The sequence below is a fragment of the Pelodiscus sinensis genome, chromosome 8 (genome assembly GCF_049634645.1).
Source record: "Pelodiscus sinensis isolate JC-2024 chromosome 8, ASM4963464v1, whole genome shotgun sequence".
Classification (NCBI taxonomy): Eukaryota; Metazoa; Chordata; order Testudines; family Trionychidae; genus Pelodiscus; species Pelodiscus sinensis.
The window spans coordinates 53,115,148-53,134,275 of NC_134718.1; the positions used below are offsets into that span (position 1 = coordinate 53,115,148).

The 19,128-nt window shown below is 41.1% G+C and overlaps 2 protein-coding genes across 3 annotated transcripts in view; one reads left to right on the plus strand and one right to left on the minus strand.

Annotated features, from left to right (window-relative positions):
- Positions 1-747: 747 nt before the first annotated feature.
- BCCIP (BRCA2 and CDKN1A interacting protein) lies at positions 748-18,931 on the minus strand. The gene is made up of 7 exons (XM_075935288.1): positions 18,798-18,931; positions 15,599-15,673; positions 14,320-14,400; positions 12,493-12,582; positions 8,327-8,514; positions 4,869-5,046; positions 748-1,492 (listed from the first exon to the last, which is right to left on the minus strand). Exons 1-7 carry the CDS (start codon positions 18,921-18,923, stop codon positions 1,322-1,324), a joined length of 909 nt encoding a protein of 302 aa, XP_075791403.1. The 5' UTR covers positions 18,924-18,931; the 3' UTR covers positions 748-1,321.
- Positions 18,893-19,128, plus strand: part of UROS (uroporphyrinogen III synthase) — a 46,764-nt gene continuing 46,528 nt past the window's right edge. For both annotated transcript variants that reach the window (XM_075935289.1, XM_075935291.1), the window contains exon 1: positions 18,893-19,029. The gene's annotated coding sequence lies outside the window, so the exon portion shown is untranslated. The remainder of the gene's footprint in view (positions 19,030-19,128) is intronic.

Below are 19,128 nucleotides of genomic sequence, written 5' to 3' on the forward strand. Positions count from 1 at the left end.
GAAAAACGCTGCAATTCATATTTAATGTGATTTGCAGCACTGGGAACTGAACCCAATCACTCCAAGTGCAGGCTGAGCATGTTAATTTGCAAGTCTGCTTAGAGCACAAAAGTAGTAGTTTTTTCTCACTGAACCCTAATACTAATTGTTCAGGTATTAAATATGCAGTTGCACATACCACTGGCTCTGAGCACCTTTTCTGCCAGGAATGTAAAAGATTAGTTGATTAGTCAACTCCTCAATAAGCTTAAGATAATCGGGTAGTTGAGTCGACTACTCACATTATCACCCTCCCAATGCCTCTATATCAGAGATAGCAAGGCAGGGGAAACAGGAGCCCCCAGCACTGTCTCCACCTCTATCAGAGGCAGCGGGGATGGGTGGAGCACCGGAGGAGAGGGGGGTTGGTCCCCGACCTGGCATGAGCAGGGACTGAGCTGGGGTGCCTGCCCTCCCGGCTCCTAAATTTAGTGGGAGCCGGGCAGGCAGGTAACCTGGCTCAGTCCCTGCTCACACCGGGTTGGGGGGCGGGGAGGGAGGGCTAACCCTGCTGCAGCTCTGCAATTTAAAATGCAGTAGGAGCCATGGGGCAGCTGCAAGCCAGGACTGAGCAGAGCAGCCTTCCCCTGTCAAGTGTAATCGAGTAGCCGATAAAAATTCTTTCAACTACTTGATTACTAAAATAACCTAAATTTAACATCCCTATTTTTGCACAAATCATGAAATGTATATATAAAGCATTTAAAATTTCATCTTTCAAAAATATGTTTTATTCTGTTTCTCACCAGATTTGTGGAACTGGCATCTCACTAATATTTTAGCAATCTGCCTCCTAGAAAAAGCAAGGAGATTCTGCAGGAAGTAATCATTTATCACCCGTTTCAACAATGAAAAAGACGCTAAATAAAACATTAAGAAAGAATATGAAGAATATCCCCAAACTCCTGCTTAACAAAAATGAATTATTCAATGCCTTTTATGTCCAACTACTTTCAATCAAACAAAACAAGTATGTGTAATAGGTCCCAAAATTATTCCATTAATTAATGTTTTTTTCAACTTGAAATATAAGATATTTAACAGGAGAGAAAAGAAAAATTAACTTCTTTAGAAATCTTAGAGATGTAGGGCTTTTTTAATTGTATGCTTAATGGTGACTCCAAAGACTACTAGGCTATAGTATTTTAAAGTAACAGTGTGACTCACATTATTAGTTGTACAACCTACACATTTCACCAGTATACAAACTTTTGAGAAGCTATTCAAAAGGCATGTCATTTTTCCACAGTTGCTTTATAAAACATTATCCAAGGAAACCTATCTAGATTGACAGATACTCTTTGAGTTTATCCATGATTGCATTCATCCTATCAGATGGAATCAACATAACAGTTCTCAGAGGTTTCATTGGTACATCATCAAAGGACCATCTGCCTCCCAAACACGAGTCACTCTCCTCTTGCACAGAATAGCTGAACGTCAGAAGGGCTTTCTAAAGGAGAAATAAATAAATATATGTAAATAAATAAAACTTCACAAATTAGAGAACTGGTCTGAAGTAAACCATATGGAATTCAACTAAAGAGCACAAAATATTTTGGGAGGAGAAATCAGATGCACAAATACACGATAGGGATAACTGTTTCTTAAGCTTTTTGAGACCATGGAATACCAAACAATAATATTTTTTTAAATGAGGAACACCTATGAAAATTTTCTTAAAACAAAACGAAACAAAACAAAAAAAAAAGATGTAACGAAAACAAAGAAAAGGTCACAGCACACCTGCAAAGTTGTTCACGGAACACCAGTGTTCCATGGAACATAGTTTAAGAAACACAGGGTTAAATGATAATTCTTCTGAAAAGGTTCTAAAGATTATAGTAGATCACAAATTGACTATAAGTGAACAGTGAGAAGCAATGTCGAAAAAGGCTAATATTCTGGGGTGTATTAAGAGGAATTTTCTAAGTAGGACATGGGAGGGAGCTACCCAACTCCTGAGTTGGAGTACTCTCTAATTCTGGGTGCAGCCTCTAATTTGCCTGGGGAAAAAATTAACAAGTATTATCCAAAACTTAAGAGGAAAAACAACCTAACCTCCTTCCAGGGCTTCCTACATAACTGCTGTATTATACTTGTGTTTCAAGGATGTAATATTTCAATTTTGGGAGAGCCATAAAACTAATCCAGAGATGTTGTTCAAGAATAAATAGTTTGAAGAACTGGAGCTTAAATGTTTAATTGAGTCTAAGTTTGGGTACATTTGAAGCTTTTTTCCCTATTCCTTCAATGGCATGTTAAGGATGACAATAGCACAGTGAGTTAGTTGATGGGGTGGGAGTTGACTCCCCCCCACTTATTCAATTCTCAGCTGCCCATTGTATTTAATGTTAGATTGCTACAAACTACTGTTATGTGCGATCAGGAAAGGATACACAGACAGTTAATTTGGTGCATATCCACATATGGGCAGAAGAGAGCAGAAGCATATACAGAAATGGTAAAATGGTCTGAGGTAAACAGGATGAAGTTTAATAAAGACAAATGCAAAGTGCTCCACTTAGGAAGGAACAATCAGTTTCACACATACAGAATGGGAAGCGACTGTCTAGGAAGGAGTTCGGCAGAAATGGATCTAGGGGTTATAGTGGATCACAAGCTGAGTATGAGTCAGCAGTGTGAAGCTGTTACCAAAAAAAAGCAAACGTGATTCTGGGATGCATTAACAGGTGTGTTATGAGCAAGACACAAGAAGTCATTCTTCTGCTCTACTCTGCGCTGGTTAGGCCTCAGTTGGAGTATTGTGTCCAGTTCTGAGCACCACATTTCAAGAAAGATGTGGAGAAATCGGAGAGGGTCCAGAGAAGAGCAACAAGAATGATTAAAGGTTTAAGAGAACATGACCTATGAAGGAAGGCTGAAAGAATTGGGTTTGTTTAGTTTACAAAAGAGAAGATTGAGGGGGGACATGATAGCAGTTTTCAGGTATCTAAAAGTGTGTCATAAGGAGGAGGGAGAAAACTTGTTCATCTTGGCCTCTGAGGATAGAACAAGAAGCAATGGGCTTAAACTGCAGCAAGGGAGGTTTAGGTTGGACATTAGGAAAAAGTTCCTAACTGTCAGGGTAGTCAAACACTGGAATAAATTGCCCAGCGAGGTTGTGGAATCTCCATCTCTGGAGATATTTAAGAGTAGGTTAGATAAATGTCTATCAGCGATGGTGTAGACAGTATTTGGTCCTGCTATGAGGGTAGGGGACTGGACTCGATGACCTCTCAAGGTCCCTTCCAGTCCTAGTATTCTATGATATACATATATCACAGGCAAGAACAGCCCCCTATCTGGGATGGGTGGGAAACTGCTGCAGCCCCTGCGGTTAACTGGAATCAGTAAGCATTACCCATTGAGGGTGACATTTACCAGTTATCCAGCTAATCCTTTCACATTCCTAGTGTGCACAAAGTTCAAATTCAGGTGCTGAGTCATTGCTACAAGAACCAAAAGAAAAACCCTTAGGCTCCTTGTTATTTTTACACCCCCACAGCAGAATTCTCTGTAGCTTCATAACGAATACACACAGACTTTTAATTGACCACTATTAAAATGATAGCCATTAAGTGACCACTCTCACAAGGATAGACATTTCATAGTCAGTGCTAGAGAAAGATGCTGAAGAGCAACATTTTATCCTGTGTGCACTGCCATCACACAGGAAGAACAGGGGACTCTTAACATAGCAACAGTGCTATGGAATAATGTTTTTAAAGCTCTGAAAAAAGTAAAGAACACTGAGAAATTCCATGCATTTCAAATTACATGTTATATTTAATTTTCTGCATCCTCCTCTCTCTGTGTGGCCTGGGACTAGCAGAATTTAGTGGCAAGGTTCCCTGAGAAAATTATAACTAATACTTTCAGCTCAAAATTTCAGTGCTTTTTATTAATGTGTGTGTCCCAAACTGAACATACAAAACAAATGGGATAGTGACATCCATACATCTGGCTCTTCAGAAGATTTGTTCTGAATAGTTTTTTAAATAAAAAGAACGCAAAAAAAAAAAAGAATTATTTTCCCCAGAAGCCTGAAAGATGCAATTGCTCTGATTCTTTGAATTATGCTCTTCCAAAGTTGTAATTTTATACAGCTTGAAATAGAAAATTAAACAGAGGGTACAACTGCCCCTGAACTAAAAGGGCTCTCTCTACCTATAAGATTAAAAACCTTGAAGGGTCAATTCATAATGTTAAACTGTGCGTCTGCTCTCTTCTGTCCATTCTTTTCAAAATTCTTTGTTAAATCCCTTCACTACAACCCTCAAGACAAACCGTTAATTACTTGTGAAGGTACAGCTGATCTTTCCCCCTACACCAAGCAATGGTGGGAGGCCCTCTGTAAAGAGGCTAGGCACATGCCAGTGCTTTTAATACAATGTCTTTGAGACTTGCTGTAAATAATATGAATAAATTACTACAAAAAAAGCAGAATGCCATTTTAAAATCTGTAGTAGTGCAGCTCTCAGTGCTTCTAACAAGGCAAACCTTGTTCATCTTGGTCAAGAGTTAGTAAGTATATTCTACTTCAGCAAAAACTGTTTATACATCTTTCAATAGTAATTACACAAAAAGCAGCTGGATTTATATAACAAGATCATTTTACCACCTTTTCATAATCACTGCACATCTGGTTTCTAAAGTAGCTCAGTAAGAATGGCCATTACTATTACTTGAAAAACAAGTAGAGTCAGAACTGAGGTTTAACTGGTTAACTGATTAACTAGGATTTTACATACCTAGTCAGAATCTCCATTTCTCTGCTTTAAAGAAAAGGCAAACAATTGGATTTAATGATATCAGAAGTCTGTTACCTCATAAAAGAATTCTTCCTCTGCATTTGCAAACATTAATTCCTCTCTCTGCTGTGTGCCCTCTCCTCTTCTTTTAGAGCTGCGTTTTGCTGTTTCTGTAAAGGTCTTGCTGATGAGAAGGTAGTAGTAGCACTTTCCACATGGCTTGTTTGTTCTTTGAGTTTCAGCCAATTCTTTCCTAAATACAAATATTTACATAAAGAATATTTTTCATGCACCATGAACTGTACATAAATCTCCCAAATAGGAATACTGACTTTGTATAGGCATTTATGGCAGTAATTTTCTTTGAAGAGTTCTCAACAGTCATTCTTAAAATCATCACCAACAAAACCAGCCCCTACCAGGGTTCCCTCTAAGATGCACAGCTGGCAGCTCCTTGGTGTGGCTGGGGAAGAGAGGAGCTCCTTTGGCCCCAGCAGCAGGTCCGGATTAAGAAAGGGGCTACAGCCAGGGGTCCCCTTAGCCTGCTGCACAGGGCAGTAGCTTCTAAACCCCTGTGGTCTGGGGCAGCCCTTCCTGGTGAGACAGAAGGAGGTAGCTCCATACCCTGCAGTTTCTTCCCTCCCAGCTAGAGCTGCATTCCCGCCAGTGCCAGGAAGCTCTGTCCCTGCACTGCTCTAGTCTGGAGGTTACGCCAGGGGGGAGCGGGAAGACGATGTGCCTGCAGGTGAGTGTGGGGCAGCACATGCCACAGGAAGTTACCCCTTCCCCTCTATCCCCCACCAAATGGGAGCTGCCCCCATGAAAGTGACCTCCACCCCAATCCCATACCCCATCCGTGAGCCCCGTCCCACATCCTAACTCCCACCCAGACCCTGTGCCCCAACTCGGAGCATGCTCAGTACTAGTACTCTATCACCCTAGCTTCCTGCTAGACCCCCACATCCAAACCCTGAACTAGGGATGTTAAATTGTGTTTTATCAGCTAATCAAGCAGTTGATGGAATTTCACTGACTACTCAATTAGTCAATAGGGGGAGGAAGGGGGCGGGTCTGCAGATTTAGGTCCCGGCCCCGGGAGCTAACTCCGCTGCTGCTCTGCCTTTCAAATGTATTCAGAGCCTAATGGATCAGGTGCAAACTGGGACATCTGATTCCTGGCTCGCGCCTGGTCCCCACCTCTACCTTTTAAAGGTATTAAGAGCTTGGCAGCTCTTAATACATTTAAAAAGCAGAGGCACAGTGCCTGGTCCCTGCTGCATCTCCTCCTCCCCTGTCCCCCGCGGCAATGGTGCTGGGGGGAAACAAGTTTTTAAGCCAGCTCCCGCTCTGATTACCTTGCTGCCTGTCTCCGATAAGAGGCAGCAAAGGGAGGGGGAAGCAACTAATCAATCATTAATTAAGCATATGTTTATTGGATAGTCAAGTAGTCGCTTACATCCCTACCCTGAACCCTCTCCTCTACCCTAACTCCTGCTCAAACCAACCCCAACTTCCTGCCCTGAGTATGCTCCCACACTCCAAACCCCTTGGCCCTAGTCTGGAGCCCCTTCCTGCACACCAAATCTCTCATCCCCAACCCCACCATAGAGCCTGCACCCCCAGCCAAAGCCTTCATCTCTTCCAACCCTGAATCCCTTCCCACCCTCTGAACTGCTCAGCCTCACTCCATGGGCAGAATGGATTTTGTTATGTGCACCAATATGTAGAGGCCTGTGTGGACACAAAATTTGTATCTATATCCGTATCCACAAAAATGAGCTGCAGATGTCCATATCCACATATGCATATATCCACAAGTTTTAGGGCTCTACTAGTATGGAGAGGCTGTGTCACATATCTCCATACCGATGCACACAACAAAATTCATTCTGCACAAAGAGATAAAAGTAAGAGGGAACATATATCCTAGTCATAATCACCATCATAGTCTACTCAAAACACTTGGATTCCACATATATTAAAATGAATTCTATAGTTAAAAATTTAGCATGCAACTAAAATGGGATCTAAACCCGTGCAACTTTGGAATCTCCATTTCTTTCCTAATTTCATACATTAGATTAACAGAATTACCATCTGAACTCTTATTTTCTGTTTCTCCTCCCAGTTCAGAGTATACCAAACAGAAAGCCAGGAGAGTTCATTCTGTGAGACTTCCCTCTCAGTATCCTCCCTCCCATCTCACCACTGAAGAAGTTGCTAGACTGCCAAGCCACTCAGAGGAGTGGCTGGATTCTTGTTGGAGGAGCCCCCAGAAGAGAGGCAGGATACAGAACTGGATGATGAAACAGTCAGAGGGCTGTGTCACAAAGCAGACACTAAGAGAAGGGAGCTGTAATACGTCTGCAAGTGGAGGTTAGGATGGGACAGCCACCTAAGATCACTGGGACTAAGCTAATTTCCAATATATGCAGCATGAAATGCTAGGGTGGAGAGTAGAAAAAGAATCTCTTCTGAGTAATAAAAGCAGGAGAAGTGACAGAAATGAAAAGGCAAATCTAAATGAATGAAAATCCATCCGGAGAGTCAAAACCACAAGCAAATTTTAGATTCTTTCACTTCCTTCACATCTCTGCTTATTTTTTTCCAAATTACCTGTCTTGATATCCCTGAAAGGCTACGTCTAGACTGCAAGCCTTTTTCGAAAGTATCTTTAGAAAAGACCTCTTTCGAAAAGAGCATCTACACTACAAGTAGATTTTTCGAAAAAGCGAGCCACTTTTTTGAAAGTCTAGACACTCTCTTTTGAAAAAGCAGTTTGCATTCAATAGCACCTTTTTTGGAAAGAGTACTTTCAAAAAAAGGCATTCCTCGTAAAATGAGGTTTACCGCTATCGAAAAAACTGTCGCGTTCTTTCGATTTACTTTCGAAAGAACACGACTGCAGTCTAGACGCAGGTGAAGTTTCTTCGAAAAAAGGCTACTTTTTTCGAAAAAACCCTGTAGTCTAGACACACCCAAAGAGCCTTGACACTGCACCCTTATAGGTAGAGAAAGTAGTGCCTAACCCTCTGCACTAATCCCAGTCACTGATTTTAAAAAGGTTTCAATGACTCATCTACTGACCATGCACTTACAAATAAATCTGCGGAAGCCAAGATTTCCATTCCAAAGCCTGAGTTAAGCACAAATACAAATACCTCAGTTGCGCATTATAATAATGCTGTAAATGGTATAATTTTTATAAGTTTGCTCATTTTCAAAACAAATATCAACTACAATTCATACATTTTTCCTGTTCTAGTAATATGTGGCATAATTTTAAAGTGGTTTCCTATTCAAGAAACAATGATTAGGAATTTTAATGCATAAAAAAGTAACATCAAACGTAATTAAAAGTTGGTAACAAGGACCTTATATAAAACAATTGTATTTTTTCTTTGATCTGTTTCTTACTTAAAACTGTAGTATCATTCCCTTAGCATTATAACACATTTCCATTTAAATAAGTTTTCTGAAGACATCTGAAGGAAAAAATTACTGTTCAAAATCATTTTTAGAATGACTCTTACTGAAGTTGCTGGTGCATGGGCAGAGCAATCTGTGGTGGCACATTGATGAATCTTTCATTTAGTAGGAAGCCCACAGGCTTGGTGGTGTCATTTAGGAGTTTATCCAGCTGTTCAACCATACTCTGTTCACAGTTCTTCTCACACAGGCTTAGAATCAGTTCTTTTATTTGTTCAGCACACTCAGTACCCTAGAAATCAAAGGGTACACTTTCTTTACATTCCAGAATGGTTATTTAAGTAAGAAAACCTGAAAGTGAACTTCAAAAGAGTATTCAACAGGTCTGTAGGCAATTCCCTGCAATGGTCTCTAAGAACTTTCAAACAAGTTCTACAATACCTTTATTCAACAACCCTTAAGATGGTCATAGAATCATAGAATAATAGGACTGGAAGGGACCTCGAGAGGTCATCGAGTCCAGCCCCCCGCCCTCAAGGCAGGACCAAGCTCCGTCTACACCATCCCTGACAGATGTCTATCTAACCTGTTCTTAAATATCTTCAGAGAGGGAGATTCCACCACCTCCCTTGGCAATTTATTCCAATATTTGACCACCCTGACAGTTAGGAATTTTTTCCTAATGTTCAATCTAAACCTCCCCTGCTGCACTTTAAGCCCATTACTCCTTGTCCTGTCCTCAGAAACCAAGAGGAACAAATTTTCTCCTTCCTCCTTGTGACACCCTTTTAGATATTTGAAAACCGCTATCATGTCCCCCCTTAATCTTCTTTTTTCCAAACTAAACAAGCCCAGTTCATGAAGCCTGGCTTCATAAGTCATGTTCTCTAAACCTTTAATCATTCTTGTCGCTCTTCTCTGTACCCTTTCCAATTTCTCCACATCTTTCTTGAAATGTGGCGCCCAGAACTGGACACAGTACTCCAGCTGAGGCCTAACTAGTGCAGAGTAGAGCGGCAGAATGACTTCACGAATTTTGCTTACAACACACCTGTTGATACAACCTAGAATCATATTTGCTTTTTTTGCAACAGCATCACACTGTTGACTCATATTCAACTTGTGGTCCACTATGACCCCTAGATCCCTTTCTGCCATGCTCCTTCCTAGACAGTCGCTTCCCATCTTGTATGTATGGAACTGATTGTTCCTTCCTAAGTGGAGCACTTTGCATTTCTCTTTATTAAACCTCATCCTGTTTACCTCTGATCATTTCTCTAACTTGCTAAGGTCATTTTGAATTATGTCCCTATCCTCCAAAGAAGTTGCAACCCCACCCAGTTTGGTATCAAATGCAAACTTAATAAGCGTACTCTCTATCCCAATATCTACATCATTGATGAAGATATTGAACAGTACGGGTCCCAAAACAGACCCTTGAGGAACTCCACTTGTTATCCCTTTCCAGCAGGATTTAGAACCGTTAACAACAACTCTCTGACTACGGTTTTCCAGCCAATTATGCACCCACCTTATCGTGGCCCTATCTAAGTTATATTTGCCTAGTTTATCAATAAGAATATCATGCGAGACCGTATCAAATGCCTTACTAAAGTCTAGGTATATGACATCCACCGCTTCTCTCTTATCCACAAGGCTCGTTATCCTATTAAAGAAAGCTATCAGATTAGTTTGGCATGACTTGTTCTTCACAAACCCATGCTGGCTATTCCCTATCACTTTATTACCTTCCAAGTGTTTGCATATGATTTCCTTAATTACCTGCTCCATTATCTTCCCTGGGTCAAACGTTAAACTGACCGGTCTGTAGTTTCCTGGGTTGTTCTTATTCCCCTTTTTATAGATGGGCACTATATTTGCCCTTTTTCAGTGTTCTTCAATCTCTCCCAACTTCTATGACTTTTAAAAGATGATAGCTAAAGGCTCAGATACCTTCTCTATCAGCTCCTTGAGTATCCTGGGATGCATTTCATCAGGACCTGGTGACTTGCTGACATCTACCTTTCCTAAGTGATTTTTAACTTGTTCTTTGTGTATCTTCTAAACTTACCCTCTCTCTGCTTGTATTCACTACGTTAGGCACACCTCCAGACTTCTCGGTGAAGACCGAAACAAAGAAGTCATTGAGCATCTCTGCCATTTCCAAGTTTCCTGTTACTGCTTCTCCCTCCTCACTAAGCAGTGGGCCTACCCTGTCCTTGGTCTTCCTCTTGCTTTTAATGTATTTATAAAAGGTCTTCTTGTTTCCCTTTATGCCTGTAGCTAGTTTGATCTCATTTTGTGCCTTTGCCTTTCTAATCTTGCCCCTGCATTCCCGTGTTGCTTGCCTATATTCATCCTTTGTTATTTGTCCTAGTTTCCATTTTTTATATGACTCCTTTTTTATTTTGAGATCATGCAAGATCTCCTTGTTAAGCCAAGCTGGTCTTTTGCCATATTTTCTATCTTTCCTACACAGCAGAATTGTTTGCTTTTGGGCCCTTAACAACGTCCCTTTGAAATACTTCCAACTCTCCTCAGTTGTTTTTCCCTTCAGTCTTGCTTCCCATGGGACCTTACCTACAAGTTCTCTGAGCTTATCAAAATCTGCCTTCCTGAAATCCATTACCTCAATTGTGCTGGTCTCCCTTCTACCTTTCCTTAAGATCATGAACTCTATTATTTCATGATCACTGTCCCCTATACTGTCTTCCACTTTCAAGTTCTCAACTAGTTCCTCCCTATTTGTTAAAACCAAATCCAGAACAGCTTCTCCTCTGGTAGCTTTTTCAACCTTCTGAAACAGAAAGTTGTCTCCAATGCAGTCCAGAAACTTATTGGATAGCCTGTGCCCCGCTGTGTTAGTTTCCCAACATATGTCTGGATAGTTGAAGTCCCCCATCACCACCAAATCTTGGGCTTTGGATAGTTTTGTTAATTGTTTAAAAAAGGCCTCATCCACCTCTTCCACCTGGCTAGGTGGCCTGTAGTAGACTCCTAGCATGATATCACCCTCGTTTTTTACCCCTTTTAGCTTAACCCAGAGACTCTCTACACAGCTATCTCCTACGTTCATCTCCACTTCAGTCCAAGTGTGTACATTTTTAATATACAAGGCAACTCAGGCTTTGTACAACTCAGACTTTGATGTCAGGCTGAAGTACATATGAAAACAATACATCTACCAGTTACAACTCCACTCTGCATAACAGCCACAAAAAAGGGCAACAATCCCAACAAATGAGAAACATGAGAAATGAGATGACAAATGGTCCAGTTGTTACTAGCCGGGCACTTGCATGACCTGAACTGATTTTCCTATTCCATCACAGACTTCACGTGTGACTTTGGGTAAGACATTTAGTCTTTCAGTTCTCCATCTGTAAAATGGGAATAGTAGGATTTCTCTACCTAATATAGTAGCCTCACTAAAGACCGTGGGACATTCAGATACCATGTTAATGAAGGCACAGATGCACTTACACGTTGGATTTCGTTACCATTTTCATCTAAATATAGTAAACACATTTTATATGCAAAGATATCAAGTTAGCAGAAAAAATTAACTCAAAGCACTAAAACAAACTAATAATGTAAATCAAAAGGTTAGATTAATCCAAAACCCAAGATGAGTTTATAGAATAAAAAAGGGAATATAATTGGAAATATTAAAAATTGTTTCCTTGGAGTTCGCATTTAGTGGCCTCTTTTCCATCCCTATTCTCTGAACATATTTTATGCCTTTTGACTGGCGCAGAAGTCTGTCAGAGAATCATCAGGTACAAGGTGCCACATCTAGTTCATACTGTTTGAATAGTTAGTGTAATTACTTTTACTTTATGGTACAGGTAACATGAAGGCCTTGCAAATTGCTTTATAAATGCATTAAATACATTTTAGAAGACTGTAAGATATCGTGACATGACCTGTACGATAAGGTCTCACAGAAATATAAGCTTTATTGGGAAATTCTTAGTGGCCTGTCTAGAACTTAACTGTACTTTTTCATTATTACCATAAAATGCAGCCTAACTGCTTGGCCACACAATGTAGAGATACTTTACAGAGTAACCTTACAGAAGCAGAACCCCATTTCAGAACAATTAAATTAGTGATAGTATAAAAGGCATTTGAGTAGAGTGACAGGGGAAAAAAGAACTATCTGGCACTTGACTTAATGTCTACAATGGAATCTTTAATGAGGTAAGCTGAATAGAAAATATTTTATTTTCTATAAATTACCATCCAGAAGTTAACTAGTATTACTCACCTTCCTTTCAGTTAAGTTTAAGAGGCTTATGAAGCCAAAGACTTCATCCTCATCTTCATCCTCACCACTTTCTTCTTGAACTTCTGCTTGCTATTTAACAAAAGTAAAAAGGAAAGCTAATACTAAGCCACTTTTTTTTAAAATAAAGCCATTAGTCTATGTCCAGGATGCTTTATGCACATCTAAAAAAATCTAAGTCCATTGTATTGCTTAACAGACAAGAACATTAAAAGTGAGGAAATTATAAGTTGTCTAAATAATTTATTCTGTCAAACCTCTGTAAGAATATTTTATACCCTTCAATTTTTACTTACTTCCAAGCAGATCACTAATTCAAACAAATGACTGAGACTCCCCCATATTCATCTCCTTGCAATAGAATTGAGTAAAAATAAATTTTACAAAACCAAGAAAATGCATAATAAAGATACTTTATTTGACCAGAGTAATTCAGTTCTATTCATAATACTTCATAGTGATAAATAGTAATAGCAATAAATATTCTGGGACAGGAATGTAAAATCCCATTTAATCAGTTAACTGGTTAAACATTACGTTTAATGGGTTAAGTGCTTAAATGGAACCCCACAGGGCTCCTGCCTGACAGGGCCTGTAGTTAACCGGTAACCATCTCCCAGTAAGGGTCATGCTCACTCGTATCTGCTCATTGCTGATCTACCTGGACACCAAGGTTCACTCCTGGAGTTGTATGGGCTGGGAAAGTGCAAGTCTTCATTTGTTTGGGATGAGGTTGTCTTGCAAGGCAGGGTCAAAAATGAAAGTCACAGTATTTTTCCTTTGCATTAGAAATATAAATGCTTTTAAATGTAAATGTATTTAGAAGAACATAGCAGTATGAAGACCAAACAAGTTTAAAAAAATCACACTTTTTTTCCCCAGGGAAGGAGCATAGTAGAGCAAGATTGTTTTTTTGTTTTTTACATTTTAGAGACTGTTAATGTGTTTCAGTGAGCCATTTACATGCTCTCTAACTCAAGCAGTCCTAACAGCACCACTTATTCCTACCCAAGCCCCTAGTCATGATATGAAGCAAGAGTATGAAGTTCTTCCTGCTTGCTACGTCATCTCACAAGTTGATTTTAGGGATGAGTTTTCATTAGGTTCCGCTAAGTTCTTAAGAGATGCAATTTTTTACAAGCTTATAATTATTTTCTTCCAAAAAGAAACAAAAGCCAGAAATGTGTTTGGCTTGCAGTTTTAGACAATTTTACATTTGGCGGGAACAAAAAGTCACTTTTTTATAATTAATGCTTCCTCTTCTATCTCACCTATGCAACAAAATTATTTCTTAGTTACACCAGAATTCAAAATTAGCCAGATAAATTTCCCTCAGATTTCATAACCTCTCCACACTCCTCCAAAAAAACCAAAAAAGTTCCTCATTTGTTTGAAATGAACAGAAAATTTCAGTCTCAAAAGGAGAATTGTTAACAAAGTTATATGGAAGAGAAGAGATATGTAACAAGATGTTACAAATAATGTTCAATGCAGTATTTGCTACTACTGGTGCCACACCACCACAACTTTTCCAGTCAGTTAATTAGAGGCACTGTCTGGAGAGTCTGCAACACTTTGACTTCAGGAAATTGAACATTTACCTCATCATGTTAAGAGCTGAGGTTATCTGAAAACTCCACTTTGAGGAATCAGAACATGAAAATACAACTAACAGCTAAATGCTTTATGTTGCCACAGACTGAGCTCTAGAATTCTTCATTTAATGTATATTATGAAGGGGATCACAATTGTTCCATTCCAATATAAAATATTACACTGTGTTCGATTAGCAAGTCTGGAAGCCCTTACCTTGATAACACTCCCAATGTGATTCTGTTGTATTAATATGTCAGTTAACTCAGCGATATTAATTGGAGCTTTTAGAAACAGCTATAAAAAAAAAGAACAAGTACTGTGAAAACAGTCTAAAAATTTCCTGTTGTGAGCTACTTATTAAAATGGTGATCCTTCTTGTCGACCTCCTCCCAGCCTGGTTACCTTAATCTCTGTGGCAGCTACTGTGCATTACATGAAAATGTTAGGACAGCACTAAAACAAGATTAAAATACATTCTCTTTAAATTATCTGTTTACTTTCCTTTACCATGCTCTTAACTTCCTCCCCCTTATATTCAGTCTATTTATCATTTATTTCCTTTCCCTGAGTGTAGGACTTTGAAGCACTAACAAACCTCATCTCTCCTAGTTGCCTGCAGTATCAACTACTCTAATGTCTCCATATTACTTTGCATGTGTTTTCTCCTCTTCTGTATTTTACCCTTCCAATTTTGACACAGTCTGCAAATGTATTTGAAATTGAATTTGAAAAAAAAGGAACCGCTAATCAAAAGAGGCATGAAGCAGCCAAATAGGGAGCAGTTAGTAAAAAAAACAACTAGAAACCCAAAGCACTGAGATATAAATCCCAGGAAGCCTCACTGCTCGAAGATCGAGACCAGAGGCGGTCCAAGGTGGGCTGCGGCAGCTGGCGCCCCAGGCGGAATGCACGATTGGCGCCCCCACCTGCACGGCCATCAATGGTGTGACGTCATCATTGGGCGCCCCGTTGAAGGCAGCGCCATAGGCGACAGCCGAGTCGGCCTATACTCATGGGCCGCCCCAATTGAGATAAGACAACAGATATGGTCTACCAGAATGTGTTGTGGAACTGCTGCATTTAATCATGTGCATGTTGTAACTAATTATTCATGCCTTCGTCAACTGAATAGTAACAGAAATGTAGCCGTGTTAGTCTGGTGTAGCTGAAGCAAAATACAGGACTATGTAGCACTTTAAAGACTAAGAAGATGGTTTATTAGATGATGAGCTTTCGTGGGCCAGACCCACTTCCTCAGATCCACTATTTGATCTGAAGAAGTGGGTCTGGCCCACGAAAGCTCATCATCTAATAAACCATCTTGTTAGTCTTTAAAGTGCTACATAGTCCTGTATTTTGCTTCGTCAACTGAGGCATAGTAAAACACTGAATCAATAATAGTAATGGTGACTGATGACAGTTTAAGGCTGTAGAAGCTATTTATGTATGACAGAAATCCAAGTAGGAGCAACAAAGAATATTCTGAATTTACCTGTTGCAGTAATTTCTTTATCCCATCATAATCATTATCTGAAATTGAATGTGCTTCAAATTCAACATTCACTTCCTGTGAACAAGCAGAAAACAGCAAGTATCACACATATGGTTGGTAAGTGAAATATATTTTAAAGCAAAGTTAAAGAAAAATTGTGTAACATGAAGTAGAGAAAAAAGTATCAGCTTAATCTAAAGTTTTATTTCTATCACTTTATTCATACATCTCTTTTGTAACCTTTAGAGACTCTTGGTCATATTAACATTTTAAACAAACAATGGTCTTAAAAATAACAACATAGACATTGCTACATGGGCTAGCGATCAGGTTCTGAAGCCTGGCTAGGGGAGTGGATCTCAGAGCCCAAGTGGGAACATCTCCACTGCTATTTGTGCAGGTCCCCCACAAGAACAAGTCTGTGCACCCAAACTCTAAAATTTGCCATCACAAGGTTGGCTTTTTTTTATTTTTGTTGTTTTTTTGGAGGGTGGGGGACAGCGTTGTTATACTCAAGAGGTCTATCCCATCATATAAAGCTAATTCATTGTTAACATGATTGAAACTTACTTCTCTTTCCCAATCAAGACGGGGTGTTAGGTTGTGTCTTAATTAGGAAAACAGGTGTCTTCCCAACTCAAAGTACAATGCTACAAGACAAGGCAGTTTGTAGTTTTCACATGTGTCAGCAGATCAAGCTTAAGACTCCATGGGAATTTTCTCTGTAACCTAACATACTAACTCGTATGAAAACTATAAACTGCTTTACCTCTAAGATTTGACTTCTGAGTTAACTAACTATAAACACACAGTTTTCCTAAGGTGCCGTTTGCTGATTTCAGTGTACCTCCAGAGCTGCTGGAATCTGAAAGTATGCTCAGCTAAGAAATAACAAATGTTCCGATATATCCTATCAGGGGTCTCAAACTCAATTTACCTTAGAGTCAGGGCCAGGCCTCAAATCCTCCTAGTGGTCCAGCAGGCACCTGTCTCTGGCAGGGATCAGGGGGTCCTCCATGCATTTCCCTTCTCCCTGCATTTCTCCCAGCCCAGGCAAATTTTAAAATCACTAGGGACCCTAGCTACCACCACAGACAGCGCTGGTCAGCTAAAATGGCTTCTGGCTGCTAGCTCCACACCACCACACATCCATGTGGTCTGGCAGGAGGTGTCCTGTACAGAGGTACAAGCTGTGAAACAATGAACTCATTTTGTGAAACTGATTAGATATTAGTGATGCCAACTCTCCTGATTTGATCACAATCCTCCTGATAACAGGGGCTTTTTTTTTTGCCCTCCTGCTGGGATCTCCTGTCCCTGCTTGGGATAACCAAAAGCAAAACCCACCAGCTCTGCTCTGCTGACTGCAAAAGCATGTCAGCTTGAGCAGCTCTCTGGCCAACATGGTTCACATTGTGGCGGAGACAGCCAGCACAGCTTCCTGGACCAAGCAAAGCCCTCTGGAGGTGGGACTATGTGTACACAGGAGGTCTGAGTGCTGCTGGGAGCCATGTGTGCAGGTGAGCCCCTGCATGCTGCCCTCACCCCCATTCCTCAGGCTGGCAGCAGTGCAGGTCTATTAAATAACTTTTTTTAAATATTTGGTGGGCCAGACTGAGGAAGTGCTTGGGCCATATATGGCCCAGAGGCTAGGAGTTGAGACCCCTGTCCTATGTGTTTCTTCTCTTCCTGATTTGTTCCACGATAGAAGAAATTGTATTTTCAATAAGTTGTCATCCATGATCCTACAGCCTGAATCCACCTGGGCAGTCCCTTACTCTTGTGTTGCTTCTACGGGGTTCTACATAGATGTAGGAGTTTACTCATGTAGAATTTACTGCAGCTTTGGAGATATAAACAAGTTAAAATACACAAAAGTTAAGGCTCTAGCAGTAACCAACTCTCAGCATGCACATTTCATTGTAGATTATTATTTAAACTTATAGATGTATACTTTAATATAGAGGTCGCAATCCTGTGGGCCTAACGCGGGCCTTCTTGACACTACAGTGCTTCTGCATTGCAAGACTGAGACCAAAGAAAACATCCAATTTCTTAAAGTTGCATGCAGTCAAGCCCAGTATATGCCATACAAACAAATGTTGGTACTAATATCTTACTGCTACTATAAAATCGCTCACATTTCCTAACTTTCAGCTGTTCAAACTTTTTAACTCAAACATTGCATGTAAGCTTTCACAATTAGTGTTTTTACCAGAATTAAAATAACACTATCAAATGTTGATAAGTAGTAGATTATTATCAATAAACATGGACATCACAGTCCCCCAGCATAAGCACTTAAGCCTGTTTGCTGGCCTTTCTTGACTTTGTAGTTATGCTAAAATAACTTTACTCCAGCAAAAACTAAAATAAATAAATAAATACTAGCCTAAAAATACAGCACCTTGCCTGAAAACTTCATTTAATTCCAAGCATTGGGAGGACGGGGGGGGGGGGGGGGGGGGGGGGGGGGCGGCAAGATGGGCAGAGATACTAAATCAGAGTTACTCTGCTGGGCACAAAAATAAGAAGTAGATTAACATGTAGAAAGTCAAACTCCAGGAAAGAAAGGTTAGAAATGAGAGGGACAGCGAGGGATAAGCATACCTTCCGGCTGCCAGCACACTTCAGTGTTTTTCAACCTTTTTTTATAACGTACCCCTTTAAAAAATTATAAGTATCTCCAGTATTTACAGTTTTCGGACACATTTTTTTTCCTACCATTGCAACACATTTGTTTAAACAACTTAATCGTAGCTGGGCAGGTGATGACATTTTGGGGTATAAAAAGTACAATAAAAAAAAGCTGTAAAACTTAAGACAAAAATTCCGTTTTCTCCAAATTCCAGATCTGTTGACATATCCCCCCCTCCCCCGACTTCTCTGGAGTACCCCTAAGAGTGCTTGTACCACTAGTTGAGAGACACTGAAGGACCCAAGTTTCTCCCCCACACAGGGAGGAATCGGGCTGGGGCGTAAGGGGCTGGGATTAAGGGGACAGGGCGAAGAGAAGCGCGGCCCCGGGACTGCAGGAAGGCGGCCGAGGAGGGAAAGAGCGCGGCAATGCAAGAGGCCAGGCGGCAGCAGGGGAGAAGGACCCCGCGACGGGCGGGAGGGGAAGCCGGCGCGGGCTCCAGGCCCACGCGGTTGAAGCGGCTCTAGCTAGACCTGGAGCTCCGGGCCTCTCGCCAGTCACCTCGTTGAGCTCTTCTTCCTCCTCGGAAGCCGAGTCCTCCTGCTCCGAGGCGGAGTCCTGCTCGTCCCCGTCCGGCTCCCGGGGCTCGGGCGGCGCCGGCGCCCTCCGTTTAGCCCGGCTGGCCATGCCTCGTCCCGCCGCCGCGCGCAGGCGCCCCGGAGCCGGAAGGCCGGGGCGCGGCGGCGGAGGAGGGAGAGGAGCGGGGCGGTCTCCGCCGGCCCCCCGCAGGCAGGTGAGCGGCGGGAGGGGCCCGGCCGCTGCCCAGCCTGGGGTGACAGAGCGGGCCGGGGAACCTGTGTGAGCTCGGCGGCGGGCAGTTAAACGGCGTCCC